This window comes from Vanessa atalanta, chromosome 2, assembly GCF_905147765.1.
Source record: "Vanessa atalanta chromosome 2, ilVanAtal1.2, whole genome shotgun sequence".
In the NCBI taxonomy this organism is placed as follows: domain Eukaryota; kingdom Metazoa; phylum Arthropoda; class Insecta; order Lepidoptera; family Nymphalidae; genus Vanessa; species Vanessa atalanta.
This window is the reverse complement of record NC_061872.1, coordinates 14,109,572-14,131,232: the sequence shown is the minus strand read 5'-3', so window position 1 is coordinate 14,131,232 and position 21,661 is coordinate 14,109,572. Positions and strand designations below refer to the sequence as shown.

General features: G+C 31.9%; 1 protein-coding gene across 2 annotated transcripts in view; it reads right to left on the bottom strand.

Annotated features, from left to right (window-relative positions):
- LOC125075835 (ecdysone-induced protein 74EF) overlaps positions 1-21,661 on the bottom strand; it is a 150,649-nt gene that overhangs the window by 72,652 nt on the left and 56,336 nt on the right. The window contains exons 4-8 of one of the 2 annotated variants that reach the window (XM_047687642.1): positions 20,296-20,384; positions 19,906-20,031; positions 19,664-19,814; positions 19,224-19,475; positions 18,660-19,017 (exon numbers count right to left, since the gene is read on the bottom strand). In XM_047687642.1, coding sequence (XP_047543598.1) covers positions 18,660-19,017; positions 19,224-19,475; positions 19,664-19,738 — 685 coding nt within the window. In that variant the 5' untranslated portion in view covers positions 19,739-19,814; positions 19,906-20,031; positions 20,296-20,384. Of the gene's footprint in view, positions 1-18,659; positions 19,018-19,223; positions 19,476-19,663; positions 20,032-20,295; positions 20,385-21,661 lie in introns of both variants that reach the window. The other variant, XM_047687632.1, reaches the window with a different exon arrangement.

The following is a 21,661-nucleotide window of genomic DNA, read 5'->3' as shown; positions in this document are numbered from 1 at the left end:
TTGAAGCACCGTTGAAATTGATTTTAAATTTAGTTTGTGAAGCTTCAGCGACAATCTAAAAACGAGACGAGTTTTATTAAAGTGTATAATTAAAATTAACGAATGAATGTATGTAGGTATGTATAATGTATTTAAGAATTTTATTAATTATTATTATGTACCCCCATCGAGTATGTATTGTATATTAATTAGCTTTGTTTAAACTCTATTAATGGCTTTATTATAATCAAATATTATTGCTGTTTTCTCGTATAACCTTATGAATAATTAAAAAATATCCTAATCAACTAAATATCGTTAGAGGTCGCTCTATGGGACAGAGCACCTTTCAAATTCGTACCATGTTTGTTACATAACACATGCGTATGCGTACAGCTTGCATCCTGTCCCACATACTGAGGTGAACCGGTTCAAATAAGCTCAACAGATCCTTACAGTTCAAATTAATTAAAAAATATGTATAATTACATGATTACGAATCAAAGTTTAGATTAATTGTTCGTTAGCGTCTCCATGAGACTGTCTTTATTTGTCGATTTTTTCGACGTAAAACATTACATTTATTATCAGTGACTAATTAATATTATTATTAATAAACAAAATCTCTGTAATTAATATTATTTGTGTTGTAAATATTTAAAGTATATAAACCTGATAAATGGCACATAATATACTTTTTTAACTATATTAGTGACAAATGATTAGACCGAGATATACAAAAATTTTTTTATAAATCAATAGTATGTTAGTAATACCAGAGGCAGCTACAAAAACATTCTCTAAAGAATTAAATTATAACGCGACGGTATTTTACAGTTAGTACATGGTTTCTTTAGTATTTATTTTAGGTACATATATACGTCGACTAGCATGGGAACTACGTTAAATATGATTATTTTGTTAACTTTGTGGCTCACCTTTTAAACCGGAACACGGCAATACAAAGTATTGATATTATTCGGTAGACCAACGAATGAGTGCCAAGCCTGTAGTCCCAGTCGGACGTCAAAACTCTCGGTAACTATGATTATAATCTTTTTCGTTCAATAGAAATAATAACTTCGAATAACATAAACTTGTCGTATTTCTGCAATCTCACGTTAACCTTTATAATAGTATGGAATAATTAATAAGGGAACTGTCAATTTACGAATTTTAGTGGTAATAAAATGTGATTTTTGGAAGATCCGCATTGATTTAAGTGCTCATATTTAATACATACATACGTTCAAATACATGATATAAAAAGATATGTTCTAGATTCATACAAAGATATAATAAAAGTACAACATACATTTTGATTTATCTATATTTAGTTCTAAGGTAAATATATCAAGAAGTGTTTAAGACAAGCGACCGGACATGTGGACCGTAAGTGTTGCGAAATCAGACCTTGGACATATCTACATGAGTGTGTTTACAGATACAATTAAGTCTTGATATTTATCAAATTCAACTGAATTTCTATAATTATTTCAAACACATAACACTGTTATACCGCTGGCTGCACTGGCAATATCAGAACAAAATTATAGTAGGTCTGTTTAAATGGATGCATAAGCTTCATCATTAAAAAAAAAGTTAAAAGAAGAACTCAAAATTTATTTAATACGGTTGTTTAGCTGTTCTAATTTCCAAAATACAATGACTCGCATAATATATTAGAACACGGGCAAGAGTATCAGTCATTTAAAAAATTCCAACAATCCGAATTAGTTTTAAATTTAGGTATTAAAATATTACACATATGGTTAAACGGTATTTAGGTCGGCTGTGGTGTGTGACACACTACTACTTGGAAAATATTAGACACGGTGCAGGAAAGGTATAACCTTGTCCGACTATATATGGATAAATCAAAGACTTGTCAATTGCGTTGTGTAAAATGTGAAAATTAAGAACAAACTAATTTTTCCTCTACAAGACGACTCGTTTATTTTCGTTTGTTCGTCTTTTGCTATTGGATAATATATAATGCTGTAATGTCTTAATTGGATGTTTATTTACTTATGTGCCCTTTCGCTGTTTATTATTGGAGTTTACGATAGCTAATTACGAGTAATATTTATTGACTGAATTTTAGATGTTATGAATTTATGTTGTTGACATTTATCCATTTCAATAAAAAGTGAATTAATATATACGCATGTACATATATCCAAGGGTAAAACAGTAAATATATACAGCACGAAGAGGATCTATTGCAAAATATATCCACTATTCGCTTAAGGCCATCGCGAATTACTATCTTTCTCTTCAAAACGTCACCAACATAATCACCCACATGAAGCCTACTTTCGCGTGAACAGACCGACATCACAATTTGTTATGTAAGGCTAGACTACTAACTAGTGTCGCGGTGCGCACGCGCAGATTTTCCGCGCGACCCTGACACACAAACTAACGCCAAGTCGCAAGTGCACTGCACTGTGGGCCGGATAAAGTGTTTATTACAAATAAATAGTTTATTATATAGTTGATTTGTTTATTATATCTGTTTAAATACATATCATGAAACAAAGGAGGTCGGGAGTGTGTTTTTCCGCGTGAGAGGAAAAGTACTGAAACGATTTCCAAGGGAGTTGGAGGTTTGAATTTAAAAGACACGGCCTGAACTATAATTACACAATGGTAATTATGCTTCGACGTCGTCGTGACGTATGTCTTTAAAATACACGAATGAGACTGTTGGACGCCCATTGCATATTATTGTTATATAAGATGTTACCCGACTTTTTTTATATCAATGTACCTTTTTTTTTATAAATTCGAATCGAATATCAATTTGACTCTTATTTTATTTTCCAGTGTTCGAGAGAGTATTTTCAACTTTTCCTCAAAACAACCTCATCAATGTTATGTAAGAATAAAACTTATATATCTATTTTTTATAACTCACTCAATATAGTACAATGACAGCTTACCTGTAAATAAGATAAAAATCATGAATTAATAATCCTTATAATTAAACAAGGATACAATAACAAAACAAAAAAAAAAAAACATTCTTTGGTCACAAATGAAATATTAAGAAAATAAATGAACACCGTCCAGAAATTTCAATAATTAGTTAGCGCGAAATTCATGTGTCAAATTGACAACTCGAGCCATGCACGGTCCTAAGGCGATGTCAGGCGTGACAGAGCGTAGCGGGGAAACAAAAAATATAGGGCAAAAAGGGTCCATTTCACAGTTATGCATCTAAATTCATTCATAAACTATAAATATAATATAATTAAAATAGCTATAGAGCGTGTTTAGTGTACATTATTATGTTTTCAAAATATTAAAGAATAAACAAATTTTTAAAACAATTAAATATTAATAAAGGCTGTTGATTTTTTGTTTTTAAGCCTGTTTGATATTTTATACGCGCACAATGATAGAATGGGCGTTAGGTTATACGGCAGGTCAAATAGAGCGAGGCAGGGACTAAACCTACAAAAAATATCACCCGAAAAAGTTGCCATATGAGACGCGTCTGTGACACAATATCGCGGAAATTCCGTACAAATAACAATACATAATTTCTGTATTTTATAGTAAATAATCTATTATATAAATAACGTAGGTTTGTGAATAAACTTATTGTAGATAATGTTATATATCTTAATTTATTCTTTAATACCTCTTTTTAATCTCCGTAGTATGTTAAAGCATATATTAAAAATATGTTAGATCTAATACAAGTAAGTCAGAACTCTTCTTGAATATAATATTTATATATTGTTTATTAATTAGTAAATTATTATTATAATTATTTGTAAAGAAAGGAGAAAAACTTTTCTTAAAAGCAACAACCATAACAAAATATTTTTAGATAGATTTGCCGCTGTAATGGGAATTAACTTACTTATTAAATTTTACGTAATAACAATATTTAATTCAATATGAATTTACATTTGGCAAAATAATAACACTTGGATTTTTCTGTGTTCCTGCGGATCTCTACTATCTATCGATTTAACACCGGCTCAAGTTTCTGTAACGACGTATCTTGTTTTAGTATTATTAATGATTGCCATTAATGGGCTGGCGCCCATGTCAAAATGTAGAAGAAATATATAGAAGTATATTAAAAAAAAACTTGAAATCCAAATAGAGGAACGAATACACAAGGCTGTACAATAACAAGCCTTTGCTTAGCCCGGACAGGATGAGTAAATGAATAAAAACAAAAGTTTAATATCATTATTGAATGTTAACGAATCATTGACTGTATCAATTGCGTTCATGATCGTCTGTTGCATGTTTGATTGTTACAAAACACTATAATTCCACCTTGCTGGTAATTTAATTCTTTAAATAAAGGAGGTTTTATTTTGTCAACAATGATAAACGATAGTAAAAAAGATCATTCTCTATGGACGAGGCACTGATCCTTGACATTGTAAGGCGATCTCGCTTGTGATTTATCGTCGGAAGCTGCGGAACTGTGTAATTAGGTACGAATGTTGCCAAAACACGTCGATATATCAAAATGTATGGGAAAAAAATCTCCTCTTATTTTTTTACATCTATTTTCGAAAACGACTGCTAAGGATTTATATATTATGCTTTTTTGCTCTTTGTGGTAAGTTTATTTACATACAAGAACTTACTTTACATATTGAAGTCCATAATCCCGCTCGGATTAATTAGAGGTAGCCAGAAAAAAAAAAAACTATCGTTTTAAACATAATTTAATTAACAACTTTGTGATATTTTTTTTTGGTCATATGGGTTTATGTCTGATGGACTTCTAAAACTGGCTACCAGTATTTACCTTTTTGCCAGACCGTGAAGTGGTCACCACTGCCCATTAGTAATCTAACATATAGGTAAACAATCCTCATATCACCTACGCGCCGCTAATTTTGGGAACCAAGATGTTATGTCCCTTGTGCCTGTAGATACAATGTTTCATTAATCCTTCAAACTGAACACAACAATACTGATTATTTTTGGTGGGCGGAGTATATGATGAGAGGGAGGTACCTACTTTCACGGGATTTCACAAAGCCCTAATCTCCAAATGTATATATGTAGTATTTATAATCTAATTAATTATGTTTGTAATTTAAACATTAATAATTTCGACGCAGATGTTAAGAACTATAAACTACATTCAAATGTAATCTCAGGGCTACTTAGCGTAGCGAAACGCAACATTTGCACGACAATAAATGAATTTAGTTCAATGACTGCATTAGGAACTTAGCATTCATATATCCGTTATGGCGCCGTCCATCTGAATATACATTCGGTAAGGCATGGACTGGATGGATAAACAATTATTTCAACACCATCATTTGATTGACCTCATTACTATTTTGAGGTCAGCGCAATATGTTTCTCTTCCAATAATCTCTTTCTCTATTCCTCAATCTGAGTATAGACCTAAAACTCTTTGTGTACATAATATTATGTTCATTCCTTTATATTTATTAATTCTTTGTGAAAAATAACCGAAACTACAACGTACTTCTACAATTCTAGAGAAAGAAATATAAATATCGGCAAAGGTTCTTCAATTTGGGTCTGTATTTTACAGGAAAAGTGCCTATTAGATGTTGTGGGTTAGGAAAAAGAGGTCACAGAGTTTATTATACTCAGTAATCATGTGATCATATAATCAAGCAAAATACTTATTATGTCATAATCAAGTAATTATAATTTTAAAACAGGTCGGCTTTAAAGTATAACGAATTGTAAACAATACTATTGTTTCGGTCCTCTCACAATCAGGGTCGCTTTCAGTTATATTATCCTGCTAGAAGAGCGTAACCGTATAAGATAAAAAAGACAACCTTATCTGAGCAAACAACACAGATCTCAATAATAGGTACCATATACGAAGGTGTTAATATAGGAAACGTACCATACGTACAAGGCAATACATATATGTTTGAATAAAGAACATTAATTTTTTTAGTTAGTTAATTGTAAAGCGTGTATCTGATGATAGTAATTACATCATAATTTTATTGGTAATTATCTAACTTATCATCATGAACCTTCAATCGAGTGACCACTAAGCCTTACACGACACCACCGGTTGGAGAGATAGGTGAAAATTGATGGATATTAAAATTGATGAGTTGACCCATTTGTGGATTGCAAAATGTATAGCAGATTGATTATACGCTACTATTGAAGCATCGTGAATGCATTTAATTCGTTTGGACATGTACTTGTACATGTGCTTGCTAATATAGGGTACTGTAGATACGTACGGCGGTAAGTGGTCGTGAGACACAAGGCTTCTATCACGGCTCATGACATGATATGTCATGGCTCTTATAAGTAATTTCTGCTACCATTATTCTTAGCTTTATAAACACTATTTATAAAATATATAATTAATTATAATCGAAACGAAATAATATAAGTTGATATATATTTTATTTTAATTAAATAATAACTTTTAAATTAAATTTTAGTATAGAATGAAAAATATTCACGGAAATAGAAAAAGGAATGTACACAATGTTGTACAGAAAATTTGTGACGCGGACGGTCTAACAATTTCAATTGTCACACGCGAGCCACATCTACGGATAGTATATTCAACGTCAGGTAGCCACTACATCTATATACATATAATAAAATTGGAGTGTCTGTCTTGTAATATTAAAATAACCCATTTTTACTAAATGCATATGTATGTATACACGGTACATATACCAAAATAACATTTTTTTAAATTTTTGTCTGTCTGTCTGTTTGTTCCGGCTAATCTCTGGCACGGCTGAACTGATTTCGACGGGACTTTCACTGGCAGATAGCGGATGTAATAAGGTGTAACTTAGGCTACTTTTATTTTAAAATTATACATAGAATCAAAATAAAGTCACGCTACAATATGCGCGGGCACGGCTAGTAATAAATAATATTATAAACTATTTACTGATTTCGTTATAACAAAAACTATATAATTGAACGCTTATTTAAAAAAGTAAACATTGAATATTAAGTCTTTTAAAAATAGAACATTTTTTTTTCTCCTTTTACTAACTACGTAATTGATTTCCCAAGTGTAACAATAATTATAAATGATTTGTCTTTTATAAAAGTTATCGATTCAAGTATCTAAGCAAATACTGAATATATGACCAAAATAAGTAGTTTCATAAGGCGACTAAGATACTATCAATATAATAAAATTTAACCTGTATTTCACGGATGTATGTGTTCGTATGTACGCAGGATATTAAATACATGTTCACATATATGGTAAGCTGTTCGTGTGTGTTTAGTGCGCTCTGTTGTCATTGACACGAATCAGGTTGTCGCACTGACTCAAGGAGCTTGGATAGATTTTGTACGGTTAACATAAATTATTTAACTAATACTACTATAAATATTTTATTAATATCACTCGGAAAATTAGTGAAAAGTAATTTATATGCAACCAATACTATAGTTTATATTATAGTTATTAAGTAACACAATAGCGCGTAACATAATTAACTTTTATAATGAAATAAAATTAAAAAGTTATTTTCAATTATTCATATAACAAGTCGGCAGACCTGCAAAGTAATCCTGATTATTAAATCATAGTCGTAGACTAATTGATCCTGCTAATTGATGTAGACTCAGTATTATTAGACTTTATCAAAGGGATGTTAAGTATAGGTTCGTACGTGTTATATTAATTGTGTCTGTAATTAAACTGAGTTGTATGTAACTCTTATGTTAAAACATTAGATAGAGGAGGTTTGTAAGGATTCGTTGATATAATATAAATTAAATTGTATATTGACTATGTTAATATACAATTTAGGATACAGAGTGACTACTGACTTTATGCTCGATAGAATCTACATTCTGAATTGATGGTAGCTAAGTAGTACTTAAAGTAACAGCCTGAAAATTTCCCACTGCTGGGCTAAGGCCTCCTCTCCTTTTGAGAAGAAGGTATGGTGGAAGGTGGAATACACATGTGGCAGAATTTCGTTGAAATTAACCATATGCAGGTTTTCTCACGATGCCGAGCACGAGATGAATTATAAACATAAATTAAGCACATGAAAACTCAGTGGTGCTTGCCTGGGTTTGAACCCGCAATCATCGGTTAAGATGCACGCGTTCTAACCACTGGGCCATCTCGACTTACGTACATCACGTAGTACTTATCAAAGCCTAAATATATAATATTTTCGTTAAGATTATATGTATACGAGGGCTTGAACATAAACAAGATAGCAAAAACCTTTGTCGTTTGTCAGTATTTTAAGTATGTAGTGCCTACTATGTACTACACGTGATTTTTTTATTTTAATTAATTTTGTTGCTAACGCTACTCGTTGGCATAATTAGGCTAATATGTACGTGTTTCCGTCGGCTGCGCCTTTACCACACGGCAGGTCAGGACAGTGATGTTATATATGTATATATATAAAACAAATTCGTGTTCCTGGCTTTTGCTGCCCTCTCATATGTTGAAACCAACTTATATTTAGTATAATAGAACATAAGGCAATTCATATACATGACAAAATATGTATTTATTTGAGAATTTGCATTGTTAATAATATTTAAAAGAAAAAATAAAAATATTTGCCATATTTAAATCATGAACCTGTTAAAATATTTTGTCAAATAAAATAATGCATTGTTTTGTCTGATTTTAGTCACGTAGAAACCAACAAACAAACAAGTACCGATGTGTATAATAGTACCATATTACATAGTAATAGTCTAAGTGTATGTCGACAATAATATAATTGGGACTAACGGAGCCTTTCTAAACACTAGAATGGATTGAGATTTTCTACAAAATAGCACCATTATAAAATACTATGTTATAACCCCAACTACACCTTATAAAATTTATTTTTTGTCATTATCCATTTGGAAATAAAAATCTCATACCATACTGAGAATTTGATGTTCATAATATATGATGTTATATTGTATGTATATTCGTTTATATAACGGTGCGAGATGTGGCGGCATTTGCGAAAATGCAATTTTTCAGGAGAAGCATCTAAAACTTTGACATTCTCCAAGCGTCGCCGTGATTCGCGCCAAAACCATAATGACACTCCCGCTATCTTACGGAAACTATGTGTACCTACTACGAAAGTAAGGTTATTTCACCAAGTGAAGAGTTACTTCAGGACTCTTATTACGCATTTAACTCATTTTTTTCAATTTTTGCAAAGTGACGGTCTCGCACCGGGGTTGCGATATCTACCTGGAAGCGATTGATGATTCTAAACCTTGTACAATTTGGTTCCAAACTAATTTAATTCATAATCTGTTTTTATAATAATGTCTAACTGAAAAAACTACTGTATTTTTAAAATTGGTACCAGACGATGCAGTGCGTGAAGGTTTTAATATATAATATTATAAAAGTGCGTCCTGCTTCGCTGTCCCACCCGCTTTAAATTAGACTATGGACGTGACTATTGAAGCGCGAATTTCATGTCTTCTCTTATATAAATTATCTTAGTTGAATAAAGCACATATCAAAGGTACAAATATATTACTATGCAATGTGGTACACAGATACATTTTACGTTATTGTAAATGAGCCTGATTTGAAATAGGGACGTAGTTATTAATGATAATTGAACGTGAATCATCCTCGACACCAAATATTCGAAGCTACTCCAACCATAAGTGATGTGATTTTTTTTTAAATTATGGTTTCCATATCTGCTAAAGGAACACGGGTTATTCTGCCAATGTCACTTAGGATGATAAATTTGTTGGTCGACTAATATTTGATTAATTTCTAAGACTCGTGTACATTTTCGTTTATCTACGTCAACGAAATATTTTCCAGAAAATTTCGCTCTCACGTAGCACTGACCTATTACATATTGCTATATCTTTCTAACGATGTAGGCATGGTTATGACGTCCTCGAGATTTCAGTTTGAATATAGACTAAAATTGTTTGTCATAGCGGAAAATTGTTTTTGGGGATTTTTAGACTGACGACTTATAATGTTCTTTGGTAAATTATTTTTATGTTGTCAGCTTATTTACTTTGATATAAGCTTTTATTGTTTATAACCTTTGTGCTTTCGTCTGTTATGTCTGTTATGTCTGTCTGTTTCAAATATTTATATACATTAAGTTAATTTAAGAACAACTATATTGTAATATATATTTAATGAAAATTTAAAGTGTATATAACAATTAAATATACATACTTATCGATTGGAATGTATGTATATAAGTAGGCCATTGCACTTCATGAACAAACAACAAATACTATACTGATAACGTACAGACAAACATCAGATAACAATTACACAAACCCGTACAGAAGTGCGAAATCATACATATATACCATACATTCAAATATAAACCTTATCGCTATCAAAATACGAATGAATATAATCTTTGGACGCGTTTAGAATACAAATATGTACAGTTCACTAATTCGTTCAACTTGAAATATATGCAACGAATTATAGGGCTTAGTTCTATAGATATAGCGATGAGAATTACTTGTACATTGGTACATGGTGGTCTGTTTATACATTTGCACGTGAGCGATCTCAGTCGGCACATGTCGTGCAATTTATTAAGTAACGAAGGACAATCCTAGTGAAGTGCGTATTTACTTACTAAATTGAGTAAGGTCAGGCATCTAGTGGCTAGTGAGTATTAATATACGTACCGACTTCAGAAGAGGTGTGTTATGAATTACGCGAGAGAAAGGTATAATCATATTTGAAGAAGGTATTCATTTTTATTAAGCGAGATGGCGTACGTAGATGTTCAGGAATTATATGTAACTTTAATTATATTTAATGAACGTAATTAATATAATTTAATTGGTGAAGAAGGATAGTGCCTTTTTCCGGTTCTCCTCGGTAGAATCTACAAAATAATCCTTTAATGTCGATTCAGAAGTGCTCCTAATGTGTTACTTGAATCTAGGGGACGATTGCTGTTTTTTTAATTTTCAACGTACGAACAATTCACCATATGATTTTAATATACCCGTACCATATGATTTGTAATCAGAACGCATCACACGGTAAGTTATTACAAGAACTATACATACAAGTGAAATAAACTTTTTACGCATATTCAATATATGAGGAAAATTCACTGATTAAACCACTGTTCGTTTCGTACATTGAAAATTATTAAATTTAAAAACAAATAAAATAAAATCGGCGACGAAGAAATCGAAGAAGCCAGTCAGCTATAAGCCTAAGTTTCGTCGTCTGTTCGCCTCCTTTTGTTTTGTAATAATTTGTTCAAAGGAACGTTATTGTACAGTGGTTTGGCTCAACTCTTAACGACGCTCAAGGCGATACGCCCACAGAGGAGATTACGATCTATTTTCAGTCCTGATCCTCTCACGAACCTTCCAAATTGTTGATATTTAAACTCCCGTCTGTCTGCGACTTTATTTTTCTAGGAATTTTACTTATTTCAAAACAATGTTGGGCAGGGTTTGAGGTGCTAGGAAAGAAAGCAATCACAAATCTGCAGGATATATAATACATTTTATTCATATATGAACATATACCGGCCGTTTGGTTTGATCGCGTTAAACGTTACTGATCCATCTGATATTTTGTTCATGTCTAAATTATCTTTCATTCATACGATTTGGGGCTAATTTTGAGAACAGAGATATTCCAGTGGCTACAAAAAACCTCAAACGACGATTTCGGGCTCGACCCCTAAATTTAAATGAGATTTGTGCTCAGCGTGTGAAGTAGAACATCCCAAGAAACCTGCATGCGTTGTGCACTTATTTTTATGAAAATATATATAATGTAGATGTTTGCATTAAACGCGTTTGAAACCAGTGCTTTAGTGCGTTACAGTTGCGTTTGTTGCGTTGCTCTTACATCCTAACAACACTCAAGGCGACAATACATGCCACTTGTACGTTTTGCAATGCAATATGCTCTATTTAAAATAAAATAAAAAATTTAAAAATCCATATAATTTTTTCTATCTTTTTCTATTCATCTTGCTTTATATCTGAGTCACTAGACCTTATAAAAGTCTATGAAAGGCTTATCAAACATACCTATATGGCTCTTACGATGTTGAAATAATCGTGATTATAGCATGCAAGTATACAGATTTAAAAATAAACACTGTAACGTTTTTATTATCTGTAATATAATAATAATAATACAGAGATAACAATAAAAATAATAATCTTTCAAATATAATTGTAAATTATCATATTAAAAAATATATATCAATACTAAAAATACAGGGAAATATATTACAAAATGTAGAGCAAACACTACACGTCACACGCACAAACACGCATACTCCATCTCGTGTGACATAACGACACGGTGGCCACAGTGCGCCCGCGCAGGAACCGGGTCACGGCTCACGCACACAAGTGCACGCATGTGACGGATTGCGGATGCATCGAAATTCTGAGTACGATACTATTTGAAGGAGGAAAAGAGAGGACGCTCACTCTTTCGTAATTTTACGGTATTTTCGGATGTAAAAATTTCAAATATGATGAATTATGTGATAATATATGAATTGAAGAATTGTTTATGTACGTTATAACGCAATTTGGGCGTTTGTTTTTAAGGTTTATTTGCCTTATATGCCTTGAGAAAAGTTTTTTAGTTGGTTTAAAAATCTGTGTATAAAAGAGGACTTTTATTTTATTATTATTTTTTGTTATTGGCATTATATTTGTTACATTCAGAACTCTTTAATTTTGACAAATTACACAGTTTAGGTTATCTGCCGGTACGTATTTCAGGATGAGGACCATACGTGCATCAAAAATCTTATCGCCGCGTTACGGGTTATTACGACTTATTACGACTGGGGGAAATTTATTATTGTCACATATATAACAAACAAGTTATAGATATAATTTCCATAAGAATGAGTCCTTAAATGTGCTATTTATTAATAATAAAAAAAATCTTGTCTCTGTTAAGTCGAGATTGAGTTTGTTATTAGTGACTGAATAGCGCTTGCGCTATACATCGCCTACAGAATTACAGAGAGAAAGAGTCTTATATTAGGGGTTATAATAATAATAAATAATAAATTAAACATAATTTATATAATTTTTAAAACGCATCCAGTAATTAAATAGTAAGCGGGCTTTACGTTATGAATCACCTCCACGGGCCAATGTAAGTTACAAGTCATTATGTATAAAAATATATTTTAATTCTTACTCACTTCAAGTTATCCAAGTAATGTGAATATTTAAAACGTACACTATTTAGTCTTTGGAATGACACTGACTTCACTCGAACGGTATGACGGACAGGGGACAGGTGTGCACAATTGTCTAAATTTATTTTAATTAAAAAAAAGAACGAATTTCGACCGCAGGTGATACTAGTCTACAATGCTTTGTTTTCTATGAGGGATAAGATAAAAAAATTATTATTATTATGAGTCGTCATTATTTAGAAAAAAAAAATTATAGGATGTCGTCCTTAGGTTATTATTTGCTAAATATTCTTCAATCCAATAACAATTTATTTGTATTGTCATATCAGGTTCGTACTTATATCATCATTAAAGAGAAATAACTTGTAAATGTCCCACTAGATGAGTTTTAAACCCAAACTAAGCACATGAAAAATCTGTACTTGCCCGGCTTGAACCCGTAACCTTGGGTCACATTAATCACTGGATCATCTTGTCTCGTATTCTCTTACATAAGCATAACAAAAACATGTGTTTAATTATTTTTCACACTTAATGAGTAATCGTTAACGAGACAAATATTTACACTTCATCTTAGCCTACTAGTAACTAGTGCCTACATTGCGGGGTCTGTGGTTTAGATTGCCGAGGTAGTGAAAGAATGAACACAAACAATTTGTTTATTATTTACGTAACATTATTTTTACTATGACTCATATAAGTAAAATAGAAATCCCCGGCACATATTTTAAGGTAAGAAAGAAGTGTTTTTGTCTAAGTTTCTTAGTACTTAAGTATTTCGTTTGAGTATCCTGCCGGTTCTACATCCCGTACCTCTCGTAGCTATATTCAATTTAATAACTAGGATAAACTTGAATTATTATTTATTTTTGTTAACAAATTATTAAGAAGAATAATTAAAACAGGTTACGCGTTGATGTGGAGGTAAGGCAGAGACGTGTCTGTTACGTGGATGGTAAAACAAATAAAAATTAGATTGATGTTAAAGTCTGAAGCGCAAGGCTCAAAGGACTCCGCAATATATATCAGTAGATTATACTGTAAAAACAAATTTTTAGTAGTAAAAACTTAATCCAAAACACGATATTTAAGCGTCAGAATTACTTTGTGCGAGCCCACCGGAGTAGGTACCATTCATTCAATCTGTATATTCTCCCGGCAAACACTAAGTTTTGTTTTTAAGGGTGAGTGAGTCAGTGCAGCTACAGGTAAAGTGTAATTCATGTATACATTATCGATGTCTATGTACAGTGCGATCACTCGTCATCAGGTGGCCCGTTTGCCAGTCTACCTACCAACAGAATATATCGACATTTACTATAACATATAGAGGATACACCCATCAATGGAAACTTTTCACGAATGAGTTACAAAGTGAGTTTTTGTAAATAGCACTGTTTGGTAATATCCTGCGAGTAGGTGCTAACTGGCTAATTATATTGAATACATTGTTAGGATTCGTACAATTATGTTTTGAAGCTGTCAACTGAGTTATTTGGTGTCGATATTATTTAGAAATTATTATTATTTGTGCCATTTTGACATGAAATAAATTAATGTACTTAGAAGTTGGTTTTTGTTTGTTTCTATATTTGTACAACAGTATCGAATAGTATTTATTTGTATAAATATAATGTCTGTGATTAATTTCTTTACCAGGAACAGCAAATCCGTGCTCGTTATGTTAGGTATATATTTATAATATGATTTGATAATAAAACTGTTACGTCTATAAATAAAAGTTGAACGCACATCCTGAGTGGAACGAGGAAAATGAGCGATTTGCTTACAAGTTGACGTTGTTATGTATGCGTTACCGAGTGCGTCAATTATATGAAATATATTTTTAATTCATTTCATTAATTACGTTTGTTTACTTGTTTTCTTTGGATGTTGTGTAAATATTATTAAAACTATAGGTATATGAGAGTTAGATTCATATGAAAAAATTTATATTAACATTGAATCCATGAGATTACCATTTTGTGGGATTAATACACTCGGATATATGCCTACCTAACTGCACTGGAGCGTGCGTGGTACAAGTTGATACTTTTTCTTAATAAATAATGATGTTGATTTAATACTTTTATATTTAACATTGCTTCGTTGGTCTAGTGGCTAGCTTAGAAGGCTTCAGATTCCGAGGTCCTAGGTTTAACACTGCTGCGGACCAATAAAAGTTATTCGTGTAGTATTTTCCGTCCCATCGGATTTTGAGAGCGAGGAGGTTGAGAATATTCTATGTCCAGCGCAGTTACAAATATTTTTAGCATTGTCAACTTAATCGCAATATAAAAAAACTTGGATGAATACCCCTTGTATTGCTCGGTACACGATTATGTAGACGAACAAAAATTGCGGATTCGGGATATAACTTAGTAGGAAGTTAGAAGTAATATTTTTAATAGAATCCTTTAAAATGATAATTCATAAATGCCCATGATTTTCGCCACTCTGGTAAATCGGTCAGGAGAATATTATATAAAGTTTATTCTTATACAGCGATAAGCGTGTACCAATTTTGGCACAATCGGGACAAAGACACGTATGGACATGAAATAGATTGGAATTAACTTAGGGCCAAAACATAATTGCGTCAGTAACAGAATGAGGTCGATATGACGGCGTCACCTTGACACAATGGCCCATATGCTGTATCTCAGATATTAGCGCGAATTGTTCAATACTAGGAAATTGAAACTATTGGGAAAACATACAACTGCACAGATTTTTCCTCGGTGCTGTTATCCTGAATGTTAGCACAGAGAAAACATCATCCAAAGATTTATCAATGTTTTAAAATCTATATGTAGATTTTATAGAATCTTTAGTAACTTAAATATCCCTTTTTACATCACATCATGTAATTATTAGTATTTCTAAGTTTATTGATAAAACTTTAAAAACCTTTCTGTAAATTTAAAGGTAATCTTTAATTTGTATTCTTATTCAGTAAAGATATGTATTATGTGGTACCAAAACCAAATTATTAACCAATAGTGTTACTCAGTCTAGGGTCGTGTCGGACTTGCCGTCCCATCAGATTGTAAGAGTTAAGGAAGAGAGTTTATTTGTGTTTGTCAACGTCCTTCTTGGTCGAAATCATTATAATATATTTAAAATTATCTTTATTTTTCCATTTCAATTCGTTTGAGCAGCAAAAGCATTGCTTAAGAAAAGTTTCGTATGATTTGAAGTTGTTTGTATGTGACGTGTAGGAATAAACTAAACTTAAGTTTGTTACTTGTAAATAAAAACACGATCGGTTACAAACGTACAATAATGATATCTCACAAAATGGAAGTCTCACATAAGTCTCAGTATTTACATGTTACAAAGCGGACGGAAAAGATTTTTAATTACTCATAAGTGTATCTAATATTTAAGAATAAGAGCCGAGATGGCCCAGTAGTTAGAGCGCGTGCATCTTAACCCATGATTTCAGGTTCAAACCCAGGCAAGCAGCACTGAATTTTCATGTGCTTAATTTGTGTTTATAATTCATCTCGTGCTCGGCGATGAAGGAAAACATCGAGCTCACTCATCGTGGGAAATGTACAGGCTGCTAATGTAATGTATGTGATTTATTTTATTGCTTCATAATTTTAAATATTAAAATAATATGAATCGTTAGTTTTATAAAAATATACAATATACTTTTGGTAAGTATGTATTCAGATTTCGTTGATAAATTTTGTTCAAGTTTAGTTTTTGTTAGGCGTAAAAAATCAACGTTAGTATCCGAGATCTTGATGCCTCTCACCCTCGGGGATTCAGTAAGTGGTAACATACTTAAGAGGCGGTGAATACAAACGAGAAGATAACTTAATATAAGTGCCACAGATAATACATACATTTTCTTTTAAAGTCAACATTTCATTAATTTACCTGACTAAACATGTTTTTTAATTTCGATTTCACAATATACTAATTTGAAATAACGAAAATAATAATTTCGACTTATTTATTGAAACGTGAATTCTACTTAATTTAAGTCCCTCGTTGCGTATTAAATATCGTTGTACAAACGTCCATTATTTTTTCTTTAGGGAAAAAATTAACAAAACTTTTTGACTGGGCTTATATATAATGTTGCTCTTATGTAAATATATTCTTTTTATTTATAGCATTATATATTTTTTTAAGATTGCTTAGTTGATAGCTCATCAAATCTACATAGTCTTTGTATTCATTCTGAGAAAATACGTAATTAATAGAAGACATTTAATATGCGACCTGTTTTTATAATTATTTTGTCAACTCTGTATTGTCATATTTTTGTGTTTAGGTATTTTGCTGGTGATCTTTTAAGACAGTTAATTGAATATTTTTTATATAATATAATAAAATTAAAAATAATAATTATTATTATTGCATTAAGTGGATATTATTATTAAAATAATATTCATAAAATATTTTAAAGAGTATAAACGATAATTGTTAGCAAGTATTCTCTAGTTACATTAATGTAAAGAGGTTTATTATCGAAATAAACCGATAGCTAAGAAGACAAGCAGTTAAAATACACCATTAGAGATTGGCAACACAGAGAAAGCTATATTAGCCTTGTAAGGCTTTCTCTTCCGGCCGCGGGGGGCGCCACTAGTGCTTATTGAGAAAAACTTGTAACGACAACTTTTCACATTGCCGTGTTCTGTTTATAGTTATTAAAATCTTTTTGATATATTTTATGTAAGCCGTTGAAAAGGTGATGTATATAAAATGTTTATTGGTTATTTACATATGAGTGAGATACATAAAAATTATAAAAGTAATTATCACTCCGAAAAATGCTGACTATAAGTCCTATTTCTTGGTTCTCCTAGGTAGAACTATAAAATCTACACTGCGAATAGGTGCCAAGATTACAAAAGTGCATATAGAAGAGCTTACTCGAAAAAAATAACATTTATTTTGCCTAGATTTAATATTCAATTCTTTTATTTAACTTGATTTTTTATGAACCCTCTTGAATAAAGTGATTTTTGATCTACTAATATTTTATATTATACAAAATATTATACTAATCAAAGAATGATTAAATATAATATTTTAAAATAATACATTATTCACATTTATTGTTATAGTTATCATAAATACTCACTTTAATAATGTTTCATAGCAAAGTCAATAAGGAACTTGCTTGTAATTTTAATAATTATGAAACTTTCTAATGGTCAATGGCTAAATGCTGACTTGGTAAAGCGGGTAATTGTAAAAGGAAAATCACACTTCCTCGAGCGGAAATTGAAAGTGGATTGAGAGAAAACTGCATCGTTAAACATAAAATTATTAATGTACTCATAGTACATCGAGCGACATCTATCGACATAAAAATTAACAATACATTTAAAGCAGCGCCATCTACAACAGTTTTGTGAACTATAAACTTGTAAAAGTTCAGCTAGTCCGCACTAGGTGTCACTATTACATTTAAACGTAAGGTGCGAATTGTGTAGTGCAAGTTGTATTTAATTATGTTGTGAATATTAAACATAAAAACAATCTTACCTTTTCCTCCACCAGCATCATGTACTTGAGGTTTCCCACTCGGCACTCGTTGCATTGGAGACGCGTTTCCATAGTTCATACTCGTTCCATTATAATCAGAACTCATCGGTTCTTGCTTTATACCACTAGATGTCGCTGCTAATTTCTCAGCGAGCAACGGATTTGCAGAAGCAATATTGTACCGTCCATTATTAATATTATTCGCCACTGCATGGTTAATAGCGCTAGTGCCCGATCTCAATAATTGTTGCAAGCGTTGTTGTCCATTATTAGGCAGAGATAGTTGATTATTTTGTTGATAGTATGAACCTTGCAGCTGGCTCCCCGAGGGTGGCGATATGTTGTTATTTTCTTCTTGCTGAAAAAGAAAGGAGCATTCCTCTGCAGCTAAGTCTTTTCAAATTCGATCAGAGTTTATTTTATGATTTATTTTATCATACTAATAATTATATAAATTAATTGATTTAATATTTGTCAAGGATACTTTAGCATGCAAATTATTTAACTATAAAATGTAATGTGTTTAAACAAAAGGTAATACATTATTTTAGTTAAAAATCACACCTTTATTTCAATGGGAGGCGCAGAAGATGCAGTGGAATTGGTCAAATCAGTAAAAAATGTATCGAAATTATCAAAAGCGGTTTCTCCCAGTTGCTTAAGAATGTCATCTGGGTCTGCAGCTTCGGAGCCGTCCGCCTCCAGGGTAAGACCGCCCACGAAGTTAGACAGCTCTGCTTGTGATAACTCGCCGAGAGATGTCGCCATTTGCAGTTGCAGCTGAGTCGCACTGTGTCCACTCGCGGCTACCGCGTCCTGAAAATAGTATAAGAAAAATCAATTAGTATAATTTAGTCATTTAAGAATTTAATTGGACAATTTAACAGTAGCATGATTTACAAAAAATGTTTTGTTAATTATTATTTTTTTAATATGTATATTTCAAGTTAGATCTGGTCATTTTAAAATATTAGTATCATAATTACTACATATATAAATATTACCTGCAGGCAATTGGAGAGATCGACCATCCTGCCCTCATTCTCGGCTGACCACCATTCGTCTTCAATAAATGGCATCGCCAACGCCGGCACCGACGGCGCATGCGTCCCCGCCACCTTGCGCGTCTCGATCACGCCAGATGGCGCTCTTACACTAACACAACACACGCGCTCGCGATCAACAACTTAAACTACACTCTAATAAATTCGTTTTTAAAGTTTGGCAGTGTTTGGACGGAACGTACATTATTCGATGTATATTATTATGTGACGCTTAGGTACTCAGAGGAACACATGACGGTATTCGCGTTGGCTCGTCAGTTCAGCCAGGTTACCTCACCCCCAATAAATCACTTCTCTTCAACAGCGACCTGCGAAAACGATAAGAGTAGGCTCTCACGCATTTCAAAGATAAATCCTACCCAGGCTTTCACTAACCACTTTTTTACTTTAACAACAGTCAGAATATTATGATCGTTGAAGACATTACTATCAAAATAAACTAAGTAAATTAAACAAAAACAAGAGGGTTTAGCTAAAGATATTGAGCGAAAAAAAATCATACATATTAATAAGCTTGCAAAATATTACGAAACATATATTTTAGAAGCAAAATGGTAGTGTAACGAGTTCACCTGGCGACGTCCCGATGTATGTCGAACCTGCGTCGATGCGGCATAGAGGCTGCGTGCCGCACCTACACCCACTGCGCACGCGCTTCTCCCTGCAAACAGTAAATGACGGTCATGATAATATTTAAACGTTTATATTCATAACTTTATCGTTATACATTCTAAAGGAATGTCTTTATTTGATTGAATAATTAGAAGAACATATTTTCGTTAGAAAGTGGTGTTTTTTTTCTATGTGAACGAATCATAAGTCAAATCTAGGCATATGTTTATAAATGTAATATTTTAATACAGAGGTGGGTTGAAGCATGGGTACGACCATCTTGAGACGTATCTTAAAACTCAAAATATGTCTTAAATTTTTATAGTATAAAAATAATTAAGAGATTATTTTCCTTTAATATTTTATCATAAGGTATGGTAATATCTCAATATATTGTCTTCATAGTATGACAAAACTATACGCTAACTGTATGCTATGGTCATCCGTTAAAAAAAATGTAAAGCTGAACTTTTTAAATGATAACAATAATGATTGTTTCTCAACACAATGAATGTCATTATTAGAATAAATAAATAATGTAGCTTTGACAATGTGCGGAAAGTAATCTAAACAAGATGTACAAACGAACAATAAAACAAAAAGTGTTCAGCCTCTCTCTATAATTGCTGAGTAGCGTACAAAGATTGACTTTTGTTTTCTATGAACTTCCTAGGTGCTTTCTTAACCATTGTTTTAATTAATTGTTGTAGGTATAATTATAGTATTACATTTCGTTTAGTAATATTTTATTGTTTAGGTTTTTTCCATTTCGTTGTCTTGTGAAATCTGAAGTTTTTTATCTTAGTTTTAAAATATTTCAAACACTAATAATATATTCAGTAATTTAACATTATAAAGTAAAATATATGCTTGATTTCTTTAAACTTGGAGCAAAGTTAAATTGCGTCTTTTTTTTGAAAGCTGATTGGCTTTACTCAGCACATTAAAGTTACATTAACTATGTATCAATTTAAAAAAAATGTATAATTACATTTTCATTACCCGACAATTATTCGTGATAGGCATTTCGCCTACATCGTAAAGATGAAACTACAAATAAATTCAGCACGAAAACGGATTATGCAATAGATCGATTTCACGTTAAGAGAATAATTTTATGTTTTATATGCATTTTTAATTTGTAAATTGTCAATATATCATCACGGTGAAAAGTGAAATGAAACGATGTGGCGTGACTAGAACGTTGACTCGGCGGCCATATTGCAGTTGTCATGGAAACTGCGCACATGCAATCTAGGCGTTACGCAATATTTTGTGAATATGAAATCAATTATTCATCTTGTTTTCAATTATAATTATACGACT